Source organism: Periophthalmus magnuspinnatus, chromosome 20, assembly GCF_009829125.3.
Source record: "Periophthalmus magnuspinnatus isolate fPerMag1 chromosome 20, fPerMag1.2.pri, whole genome shotgun sequence".
NCBI classification, from domain to species: domain Eukaryota; kingdom Metazoa; phylum Chordata; class Actinopteri; order Gobiiformes; family Gobiidae; genus Periophthalmus; species Periophthalmus magnuspinnatus.
In genome coordinates, this window is record NC_047145.1 from 17,872,965 (window position 1) to 17,885,676 (window position 12,712).

The 12,712-nt window shown below is 40.0% G+C and overlaps 1 protein-coding gene across 3 annotated transcripts in view; it reads left to right on the forward strand.

The window, feature by feature from the left end:
- Positions 1-3,999: 3,999 nt before the first annotated feature.
- neto1l (neuropilin (NRP) and tolloid (TLL)-like 1, like) overlaps positions 4,000-12,712 on the forward strand; it is an 86,987-nt gene continuing 78,274 nt past the window's right edge. The window contains exons 1-4 of one of the 3 annotated variants that reach the window (XM_055229956.1): positions 4,000-4,595; positions 5,044-5,103; positions 5,196-5,330; positions 6,628-6,876. In XM_055229956.1, the coding sequence (XP_055085931.1) occupies positions 4,568-4,595; positions 5,044-5,103; positions 5,196-5,330; positions 6,628-6,876 (472 nt within the window). In that variant the 5' untranslated portion in view covers positions 4,000-4,567. The remainder of the gene's footprint in view (positions 4,596-5,043; positions 5,104-5,195; positions 5,331-6,627; positions 6,877-12,712) is intronic. The other 2 variants (XM_033985881.2, XM_033985880.2) reach the window with 2 other exon arrangements.

Below are 12,712 nucleotides of genomic sequence, written 5' to 3' on the forward strand. Positions count from 1 at the left end.
AAGGTGAATGCCCAATTTACCCATCAAGTCAGTGCCAGATGGACAGGCTGCAGACAGGATTCTACGTGCTACAAAAATATTAGTTTTTGCAGAGTCAATCCAACCAGTTTAAAGGTGGATTGTGTATTTTTTTTTTTGGTGAGGGTCCACCATCTTGCACAGGTTGTAATAATCAACAGTATGGTGCCTATTAGACTTGTCTACAATTGCCTCTCTGTTTTAAAGAGTGGATATTACACTTCTTTGGGGTATTAACTGCTAACACATACTGTAACATATTTAGATCACCGTGTTACTTTATATAGTTTTGAAAATGCTATATTTGTCAAAAAGTTTCACTTTAATTTTTGACGCTCTGAGTCCCCCCTCCGCTTGCTCGGCGCACAAAGTCACTCCCCCTTCGGAGCGCTATCACAACACAGTCAGCGTGCATCCCACTAATGAAACTACTGCACATTGCATCAGGTTTGTGAAATTGTGGGTATTGTTTTGTACAGGGTTGCCCAAAAGTCACAGACAGTTGAAAAAAATTCTCTCTCTCAACTCTTTTGCTTCTAAATATTTTTTCTTTTATTTTTTCAGAGCATTTAGAACTATCCTTCCAACATTAATATGAGCAAATATAGCACCGAGGAACGAACCACCACATTGAGTCACATGGGTCAAATTCACAAACCCAGCGGTGTTACCGTCGACATTTTAATACCAGAGATTCCTCAAGTGTAAACACCATTAAAGGAATAATAAGTGGTTTTCAAAGACAGGGGGCAGTATGAGATCTCCCGAGACCTCACTAGTCCCGATTTCTTCCTATGGGGCGATCTTAAAGAAAAGGTGTTTGTGAATAAACCTCACACAATAAAACGACTTAAAACATAATATCAAGGATCAAATGAGAGCCATATTATTATTATTATTATTAAAGTGTGTTGGATCGAGCTATTCAGTGTGAAACTGAAAATGCTGGACACTTAAAAAATAAAATAAAAATGAGGTCATTTTTACTTCCCCTAGTTTAAGTAGTGATAGGTTCAAGTGTAAATGAACAATTATAACCGTATGTATCGCCAAAAATCTTGGAAGGTTCAGTTTACTGACTGTTAAAATTTGGTGAGTATAACTTAAGAATTATAGGAACTACTGAAGATTTAAAAGTGTCAGTGACTTTTGGACCACCGTTTATCATGCATTTGTATATTTAATGAAAATCGTCACACGGAAGCACGGGTGACGTAGGCTTGTGGGCGGAGCATTGCACAGAATCGTACTGCTAACTGTAAGGATTGTTCTAATAGGACCCAGGAGAGATCGCTAGATTACTCAAACATGCTTGGATGACATTTAAAACATGTTTTTGATGAGGGAACAATGCTATAACATGGTAGAAAGCTAAAAACTTTACTTTTTCAGTTTGTTGACAAGTTCATAACACTATATTTTGCATTTGTATTTATTTTTGTTTTATAGTTTACTTTTTTACCATCATTATTCATTGTCAAAACACATTCCTAGTTTGTGAATTTTGTTCCCCACAATAAAGGTTCCTCTGATGCTGGGTAAAACGTTTGCCATTGTCTTTGTGTCGGGCCCCTTTCATAAACAGCTCCTGCCCCGTCAAAGGCACATTCAAGAGCGCTCTAGGCACCTGCGATCCCTAACAGCAATAATCAAAAATGAAAAATAGTCCCTGCAAAAAACACCATGACCGGAATTACAAATGCGTTGAAGCCAAGTAAGCACAATAGATATGTTCTGTGCCGGAGACTTCCTTAATTAAAAATGGCCGACTCATAGACAGCTCATAGATGGCAGTGGTGTAAAGTGGAGTCTGCTGTTAAATTCACCAGTGGGGCTACCGTTGCGTTTACAGTCTGCCTGATAAACCTCATTTGAATAATTCCCTTAGCTCTTCTGCTTCATCTTTGGTTTACCATCACAAATGCTCGGCTGTCGTGCTCACAAAGTTGTTGCAGCTCCACAGTTCATCAATAACAAGCTGCTGGGACTTCATTGAATTTTGTTGCAGACTATAATCTATAATAAGCTTTTCCTTTGCACAGAAATTGACATTTTTAAATTCCTTTTTGCTGCGTTGTGTTGTTTTCCGGAGACGCTTTTGAGAGGCCAGTGCTGCATGGGAGTTAAGCCATGAGGGAAAGTTGCATTCTTTGTATTACACGAGGATAATCCATAGTCCATGAAAACATACAGTTTACAGAATATAAGGAGTTTTAGAACAGTTTTCTCTGCCAATATCATGTTACCCATATAAAACACATATTATGGACTTCATTGTAAAGACTCTAATAATAGACAAATCTCATGGTTCGATATTTTCACAATATTCATTTCACATTATGGTATTTTTTGCAATGTTGTGGAGAAGCTGACGCATTTATAGAATTGTTGATGTTATTTTTTTACTTTTTAAATGTCTTGACAAGTCTTTGGCATGAATCATTACTGTCCTATAGGCCCGTTCCAAAGAATATTAAGCAGCAAACCATAAATCGTGATCTATGGGCGAAAGTACTTCAGTTCGCAGAGTGTTTGAATCCCGTTCTCAGAAAAAATATCATTGGTTGAGTGGTCTGATTCACCGACCCACAGGTTGGCGATGCGATTCCGGCTTCCACGGGTGAATACTGTTGTTGTGTTCTTGAGCAAGACCCTCTTCACCCCAGTGTTTGCGTACAATGTGTGAGTATAAAGCGCTTTGAGTGACCTGAAAACAGAAAAGCGCTATATATAAACGTAACCATTTACCATTCATGTAGTTCCCTCTGTTTTTAGTGCACTGCAACACAATAATGCATTTAAACTAAAAGATTATACATGTCTTATATGTGATTACTTCTTGCAGTCCTGTGAGACTTTCAATACAATATCGATGTTAACAATATTTTGGTTATTGTTACATCCCGACTTTGTGCCAAATCCAAGTCTGAGTAAACAACCGGGGTTTGCAAAGGGCTTCAACAGTCTAGTCGTATATTTTTATCAGAACATTGCGCAATTATTTTCGGGAAATAAAAATAAAGTTGATTGAACAGTTACCTCAGTCATCAGTCGACCCAAAGAAAGCTCTGAGTAACACACACAACACACACACACACACAGAGGGACTGAGTGGGAGACTGCCGCACGCCACTGCAGCAGAGGAGTATCTGAAGATGGATATTTTGCGCTGGGTGCCAACACTATTTTGGGATCCTGAGCCCGTGACTTGTCCCTGAGCAGGCTCTGATCAGCTTTGTCATCGGCTCTGAGTGCAGCACACACACACACGCGCACCCCCCCCACACACACACACAGTACTATACTATATCCATGTACGCCCTCACACACACTGAAGGAGCCACAATGCTTCTTGACGCTCACACCTCCTGAAAGTAATAGGTCTTTCCAACTTTTTTGGAGATAGGAAAAAATAGCACTTTACCTCTCAATTCCCTGCCTAAATTGGAAACCGCAGAAGAGTGGATGGAGTCAAAAAATACACCAGAAAGAGAAATGGAGAGTGACATGGGGGTCGGTTTAAACACAAATAACCACATCAAGAACAAAATAATGGGTCAATAACTGTAACAACTGTAACTTTTTATCATTTCATTCCAATTGCAAAAGGTTTTGAGTGGAAACAATGGAAACTTTTGAACTTACATAATCACAAATAATGATAAAATAATGAATAAAATGGATAAAAAACATAATCATAGGCGTCTCTTTGGTGTAGCTACATATTTATTTATTTGGAAGACACGCCACGAGCCTTGTTTTTTCAACGCAGCTGGTTCAGTGGCTTTCAAGTCTAAAATACTTCAACTTTCAAACTGCTGCTGTGGGATATTAGTGAAATCCTAATGAATATAAAAGTTTAGAGCGCGCGGGAGAAGTACGCGTGGCTCGTGGCGCATTGGTGGTTTGTAGTTGGTGAATGGACAGAGAGAGGAGGGGGGAGGGATTGTACATAACCCGCGCTGGGTGCAGGGACTCTCCAGATGAGAGGAGCCAAGACACGGGGCTGCTGCTGCTGCACGCTCTTGAGGAACATCAGTCTCTGCGAATGAAACACCAAAGAGCCACGGGATTTTTACGCAGCGCAAAAACGACGCAGAAGCGGGAATGAGTACTACGCGGGGTTACGTGCTTCTCCAGGACCCATACTCGTCTTGATAAGAGATTGGACCAAACGAGATTGTCCATGATATTTTTAAAAAGAAGGGCGCAAAGGTGGAGCGGGTAGAAGGAGCTCATGACGGGACTATTCATCCTGTTAGTGCATCAGACGCACCGCAGGGTTTTGGAAACGTTTGGATGGAAACCTTTGAGATTGCTTTTGGTTTTATACGAAACTGCTGAGTAGTCACGAGAGGGATAGAGGACTTCTTCAAACTACATTTTCTGGAGTATTACTGTTTGTTTGTTTTTTTCTATAGCGCAGAGTGTTTGGCATGGGCGCTTTGTGAATTTCCGCAAACTCTTTCTAAATCTTTTTTCTTCTCCAAGTATTTCTACATCTAAATGGAATTAGTTGGACCTGAAGCGGTTTGTGAAAGGAATAGACATGGTACATGGACACAGCTTCCATCGCGGTAAGACATTCACAGCTTATGTTTCTTTTCTTTTTTTTTCTCAAATTTTGAGCCAAACGCGCACAAACCAAATGCGCCTTTAAGCTCTCCAAATCTAAAAACGAGGACATTTTGAATAAATAGGAGAGGATATTGGTTTGAAATGGTAAAGACATGCAAAATAACAATTGATGAGCTCTAAATTATAACAGTTTTCCCAAATACACAAAGCTCTTATTGGATATGCATATTCTAATCCCATTGGCCAGTGTCCATAGACCATAGTGTTCTCCAAAAACAGCAAGATTCCAGATGATTTAGTCTCCTAGCTGGAGATAATGACCATGAAATTGTCAATCCATAATTAACCCTTTGCTGACTCGAACCTCACTAAGCAGTAATGGAGCTGAGGACAAAAAAACAAATGCAAAATCTTCAGTGTCACCATTTTGCTTTCCCTTTCTTTCAGTTGTTGCTGTAAGTCTTCTCATACTGGGGTTGTCTGGGGCAACAAAGAAGGAACTTGCAGGTAAAACATTCATAACTGCTAGCTGAAATACAATAACCTATTCCTCGTTGGTTTAAGTTGATGCTCGTGTTTGCTGTGTACTTTTATTGCAGTGAAAAACAATTCTGGAGTGAAGCCCGCGGGTCAGTGTGGGACATGGGTGAAAGAACCAGATGGAGGACTGTTCACTTCACCCAATTACCCCAACAAATACCCCCCAGACACCGAGTGCGTTTACATCCTTGAAGGTAGGTGGGACCAGGCAGTCAGAAAATCGATAATGTTGTATTCAGCCATCACTTTAAGCAGCGGTTATCAACTGGTGGGCTTGATTACTGATCAAATGTTACTGTTTTATGGCAACGTACAATAATAATAATAATAATAATAAAAAGTATTTCACTGTGTCATTGTTAAGCCAGAGTCAAAAGCAGCATGTCGTACTTTGATGTATACCCTTATCTCATCACCCTGTCACCATGACCTAAATTTGGAGTAGCAAACTGTTCAAGTTATTCCAGCTCAAAGTATTTCAGAAATGTATTGATTTTGATAATTACATTGATCTTAAAAGACAATGTTAACAGCCTAAGTGTAATTAGCATACTTGTATATAAACTAAAGGTAGACTGATATACACTGCCTGGCCAAAAAAAAGGTCACACACTCTAATACATGGTTGCTCTGCCTTTAGCTTTGATTACGTCACACATTCGCTGTGGCATTGTTTCGATTTCACTTCTGCAATGTCACAAGGTTTATTTCCATCCAGTGTTGCATTAATTTCTCACAAAGATGTTGCATTGATGATGGTCGAGTCTGACCGCTGCACAAACCCTTCTCCAGCACATCCCAAAGATTCTCAATGGGGTTAAGGTCTGGACTCTGTGGTGGACAATCCATGTGTGAAAATGATGTCTCATGCTCCTGAACCACTCTGTCACAATTTGAGTCTGATGAATCCTGGCATTGTCATCTTGGAATATGCCTGTGCCATCAGGGAAGAAAAAATCCATTGATGGAATAACCTGGTCATTCGGTATATTCAGGTGTCAGCTGACCTCATTCTTTGAGCACAGACTGTTGCTGAACCTAGACCTGACCAACTGCAGCAACCACAACATATTTGCTTAGTTAAATCCAGGTGGCGACTTTAATTTTTTTTGGCCAGGCGGTGTATCAGTTGGCCGATATTTGCAGTTTTTAGCGCATCCGCTATTGGCCTTTAATCTCCACCAGAGGCCGATATTTGGTTTGTGCTCACCAACTGCCTAAAATATGTATAAAGCTTCATTTGAACACTTTAATCCAAAGGATAAACAATTGGTATCGGCCATGAAAAACCTGTATTCGTCAATGTCTAATATAAACTAATTACTTTATAAATATATTTGTCAGGGTCTTGTCCCAGTGCATCGACAAAGCGCCACATCGCAGATCCGTATTGAGCGTGCGCTGATAATCCTACAGCGTTAGCTCGTCTGGCTAACACTTGACTGCCTGCCGTACACTTTAGACCATAATTATTTGTATTGTGTCTCACAGCTCCGCCAAGACAATGCATCGATCTACACTTCGAGGAGAATTACTCAATCGAATCCTCTTGGGAATGTAAATTTGACAACATCGAAGTCAGGGATGGACCTTTTGGCTTCAGCCCCATGCTTGGACGCTACTGCGGGCAACAAAGTCCCCCCGACATCAGAAGTAGTGGGAGATACCTGTGGATAAAGTTTGTCACGGACGGGGAGCTGGAAGCGGTTGGATTTTCAGCGAGTTACAACTTCACCGCAGGTAAGTCTTATCTGGCGTTTCTGAGCTGTGTACTTGAGTTCTTTGTGAGCATGCACTGGCAGACTCCTGTTGTGCTGCTATGAATGAATAACAAACATGAGCCAGGGAAGTGTGCCACCGCGGCCTCCTCCAGCTATAGCTATTGATTGTCTGTCGGTGCGCACTTACTATTTTCTATTGCCAATATACTGCCATTGACTTTCTGCTGTTTCTTTTCATGGAGAGCTGTCTGGGCTGACACTGAGCGGGGGTTTATATCCAGTTTCTCTCCAGGTGTAATTCTGATACAGTTTTAAAGCAAACAGAATATTCATATACAATTATTTTGCATTGCACTGATGTATTGTGATGTACAGTGAGTTCTAGTAGCCCACTCATAACATAGCAAATAAATGGGTCACTATTGGACCAACACAACAGTTTGGGTTTTTATTTTAACTCAACTTTTAGGGTTATTTTTTCTACGCAATTCTGGGTCATGTTGAACTCCTCTGCTGGGTTGATTCTAGCCAATACATTGGTTAATGTTTGCCACCACCATGCTATTTAAGAAACATTTATTTGGTAAAAGACATTTAAAATATGTCATGACAAACAGCAGCGCATGAAAATGATCATCAACACCGTCCATGTTGTAGTTTGCACTGGTTGAAGCTTGAGCGTTGAGTTGGTTTACCTTCAGTTTGCAGCCGATTTCACTTTAGAAGCACAGATAAATGGACATGTTCGCAGGTAGAATAGTGTGATGGTTGAAAGTCGAACCTAAATGTCATGGATTCATCTGAGAAACATGCAAATCCAAAATGAAGCTGTTACTTTCCTGATGCTGAGTTGATGCTACAGTTAAAGACAGTTAAGACTTCCATCAGGATCAGGAGACAGAGCGTGGAAAGTGTCTTTAGTCACATTAACTGGCATAAAATGATTAATAATCATAAACATAAACCAATAAAACATGAAATATCTTGAAAAGAGCCTCTGTGAGCTTTAGGGAAGATGGATAATGGCTGCTTGGGACAGTTGGAGAGGCTGTATTTGACCCATTTTGCTGGGTTGTTTGAAAGGACTTAATCATAATCTTGTTGACCCAGTGTTTGGGTTAAACAAAACAACCCAACCCAGTGAAAATAACCCCCAAAAGTGACCCAACAGCCCCAGCAATTGGGTAGAAATAATAACCCAGCATTTTTTAATATATTTTTTAGGGTGTATGTATAATCAAATATCACAGTCGTTACTTCTGCTACTTCTAGTGTCTGAAATGGTTTAGATTTATTGGTGTCTCTCAGTGAGTTTGTCTGTGCCAAAACTCGTAGGCTGAGAAAGAGTACGTCTAATCCTTCGTGCCTGGCCAGCCAAGACCACACACCTTTTACAATATACTTCACAAAGACGTATAGCTCTGGAAAAGTAAGTTGTCTCAAACATTTCCAGTGGATCTGATTGACAGGCGGGTTAACCAGAGAAACACATTGTCTGTTGGTGTCAAAACGAGTAAAAGAGAAAGAACGATGAGAGTTTGAGAGACACGTTCTACACATTAGCGCCTGTGATTAGCCTGTCCCGAAACTGGCGGTTGTCTGATACGCTCTATTGTTCCAGACTCTCCTGTGTTTGAACAGAAGGTAGGAGGGACTGGAGAACTAGGCAGTAATCCTTCCCCAATCAGTTTTATAGTGTTGTTCCTGTTTGGCTGTAATTTCACCTCCAAAAACCTGTTCTTTACCTTGCTGTTTTACCCTAATTTACCTTCCTATACCAAACAACACCAAACAAATTGAGTTTATTGAGCGAGGTCTGGGTCACAAAGCTTGAGTAAATAAAATGCATATCAAGAAAAATTTAGCTCCAGCCATGATTACGTGCTGTATCGCTGTCGTTTCGTAGCGCTGGTGCATGAATCTCATCCCTCCCACTGTCAGCACGCCCATCGGCTTTGATTTAACTCTTCACAAAACGCTGCTTTGGTCGCGCAGATGTGTAACAGGCTAAAGGTGGGACACATACTCAAACAGCACATTTCATTATCTCTGGCATCTCCTGTGCGCACATGCATTCGTAGATTATCTTTGCATCATGGTTATAGTTCATGGATTGTAGGTAGTAATAGAATATTTCATCCTCGAATTGGTGTCTCAAGTGATAAAAAAGCTTAATGAGGGTTATGGAAAGTGGTTGTGACCAGCTCAAAATGATAAGGACATTAAAGAAGACCTATTCTGCTCGTGTCTGCTCTATTGCTATAATCTATTACACCTGTGGATCATTATGTTATGTACATTTTTAATCACAATATACATCTAAAACGACTTAATAAAAGAAGCAAAACTGCGGTGTCCAATGGGAGCTGACAACGGCGTAAACGTCATGAGTCATAGTAGCGGATTTTTTTTTCATATGGACCAAAATGACAATGCGACGTTGGGGAATCCTACTCGTATCGGCGATTAATAAAATAAAATTAGAGAACAATGTAAGTACGTCACAGTGGGCGTATGTCGGTGAAAACGGACATCGATTGTTAATACTGCGTCTTGAAAATAAGCGATTAAAGATTGCTCAAACATGCACAAGTCACTCTAAAAACACCTTTTAGAGATTGTAAATGAGAAGAGGAAAAATAACTATAACATGTTAAAAACTTTGTCGCATAGTCGTTGCTGCAGTGTTGTCACGATAATTCCATTTCAAACTAGTAAAAAGCTTGATATTCAACTCAATAATAATTTCTGTACAACGTTTACACACAACATAATGACATTTTCACCGAATAGAATAGAAATATAGTGTTTCGTTTAATATTATAATGCGGTCTTAAACTTATTACTCACTCTAAAAGTACTCAGGAAAGGTCCTACATTGTCCTTTTTATGCGGTTTCATCAGTGTCTGCGGAATTCGTCAGTCGTTCAGGTCTGATCCAGAGTAAAAGCCAAAGTTAAGTCTGTCAACTGGACAAAAAGTTGAAGGACTGCTTCAGAACCAAATAAGAGGTTTGGATGAGCAGCGAAACGTCTTCACTCCTACAACTTTTTGTCCAGTTGACAGATTTAACTTCAGCTTTTACTATCAGTTTCATTTGTATCAATACTGAGATCTCTTTTCGATACTAGTGTTAGTATCTGAGTAGTTTGCAGTGAAAGAACAAGGTCAGAATGGCAGCTGTAATATTTTGCCCGATCCACGGGTGAGTCTTCTCAAGATTAGTTGTGAAATCCAATTTGCGTAGTTATATATTGCAGATTCTCTTGACTGAAACTTCGCAGAGAGAAAAACAACTGCGCCTCTTCCGTTTTGACAGGAAATATCTTGGCATATGATTTGCATAATTAAACCTGATAAAAGATATAAATTCAATCCAGAAAAGTGAATAGTGCCTGGCATCTGCAGCTGCTCCGCTAACCGCGCTAGCCCTTTTTTGTGAATGGAAGCGCTAACACGGAGGAGCGCTAACACGGCTGAATCAGCTCACTTCACTCATTCCAGTATAAAAAGTAGCATCTGCTCTTGCCCTTTGAAAAGCCCAGTTGCTGCAGATGACTAACGCACAATGAAAGAGTGTTTGCGTCACAGTTCGGTTTGCTCTATTACATCAGGACCTCGCACCTCTCATGTGTCCCACAAAGCACTGGGGTTATAACTCTCAAGAGATACACAACAATGACTAATACAAGTCTCCAGGAAATGAGACACAAACAGCTTTTATGTGTCTTACTGCCTCCGAAGTCCCCAAACAAACTACTGATAGAGCCGTCTTAACTTTTTGTTGAAACTATATTGTTTAATAAGTAAAAGCAGTAAAAGCACTAAAGTGAGGCAATACACTCATTACTTTCAATTGTATCATTATAATGACTAGAGCTATAAGAACTACTCATTTCACTGTTGCTGTAGTATACACAATACACACAAATAAAACCTTGTCTGTTACTTACCCATAGTACTCACAAATTATAAGTTTCTATTCGCTCATTTGCTTCTTGACCCATTTGGTGAAGATTTGTGCCTCAAACTTTACATTAGAAACATATTTCTTCTTTACCTCCATCACTATGTTCAGGAAATGTGAAATCTGAACTGGAATGCTAATATTCTGAGCACTGGCCGTGTTATAGATTTAATCACATCCCTCCTGATTTGAGCTGTATGGTTCTCCTCACACACTTGAACCATGTCCTCTTTCTAGTGCAGATGCAGGGCACCTAAGCTCTGATTTGGTGCATAGTCTGTGCGTAACACCTACTGTAAGTGAGTCCCACAAGTCATTACTTGGTACTGCTCCTTAATCAAGTTCACATAGAGAGGAAATTCACTCGATTAATTGAGTGGGGCAAATAGGACGGAAAGTAACCAAGAAACACTCCAGAGAAAAGTGGGTTGTTAAGTCCCTATTGGGCTACAGTACTGCATCGTGCACAGGCCATAAACTGTTACGTTTATTGTAATCTACGTCTTTCAAACCAAAGATATTGTTTCACAGTCTGTAGAGACAACGGCACTAACTCTAGTATTGGCTTTTGACGAAATTGTGAAGGAATTTCTGCCAGACTTATTTTGGCGCTGATTCAGAATATTGAGCAGATTTTATTATGGTTATCATTATTCTGGAACAGAGGGCCAATGAGCCACAAGAGGTCACTAAAGGTACAATTGTGAAGTTTATTACTAAAGTTTGGTTTGAGACCTATGTCTTCGCTCTTTATCACTGCATTATAGGGCTTTAGTGGAGCTTTGTCCACCTCTAGTGCTTGTGTCAATGAAATATGACTGTTTTGGCATTAGTAATGTTCCCCAATGAAAACCCTTTTTAATATAAAATCTAAGTTGTAACCTAAGCCCAAAGACGTTGTGTGTATCACTGCTCTGAATTACATTTTAGGTGTTCCATCTCTGTTTGTGGCTACTCTGTGAAACAGTGTTAGATTAGATGGCAGATTTGTCACATTTCATGGTTAATTGGATTTTAGTGCAAGCAGTGCCGAATGGACACCCCATAGAAAACGTCTGCGTGTCGGTGCATTGAGGAGACATTATATAAAATTAGAGTCAGTGTGGCTGAGTACAGCATGTTCAGCGGGGACATACACAGAGCTGGACTTATATACGTGTGTGTGTGTGTGGCTGTCTGTGTGTGGACTGAGGTATGGTCTCAGGGCACAGTGACCTTAGTACCCTCTCCACCGACAGATTAAGTGGTGTTTCAGCACCTTAAGCCAAGGCTAGAGCAAATAAAAGCAGCTCCTCGCTCCCTGCTCTGATGGGCAACTGTTAGCACAAGTGTTTGCAGAAGGAGCTATCACACAGACTGAGGCAGGGAAGAGTAAAGAGGAATCTGGGGGGGATCAGGAATAGATGATGGGAATGCATGAAGACTAATATGAAATTCAATATTTATTTTGTATTTTTTGCATTGTATTGTACCAAGGTAAGCAGTAACATGCCAGTGGCCAGTTAACCTTAGTAAATCTATGTACGTGTTGTGTGAATACAGGGGTTTTTAAGCTTCCTGTTAATATCCAACTTTTTCACATCCAGCAAACAACATATTTTGTTTTAAATTGTAACTCGCTATAGCAACTGTCCTCATTTTTCATCATTACAAAGCCGATGGTTAGAAGTAGTCAGTAAATCTAAATATTCATGGGTTTCAGCTTCCTGGTACAACATTTTAAGGATTTTTTTTCTAATCAAAAGATACACCATCTTGTTTTAAATTGTTGATCACTATGGCAACGGTCTTAGATTCTCATTATTCTGAAACCGATGGATAGAAAATATTGTGAATGTTAAAAAAATTCAACCGAGACAAGTTGCTAGTGTCTAACAAAGCTCATGAG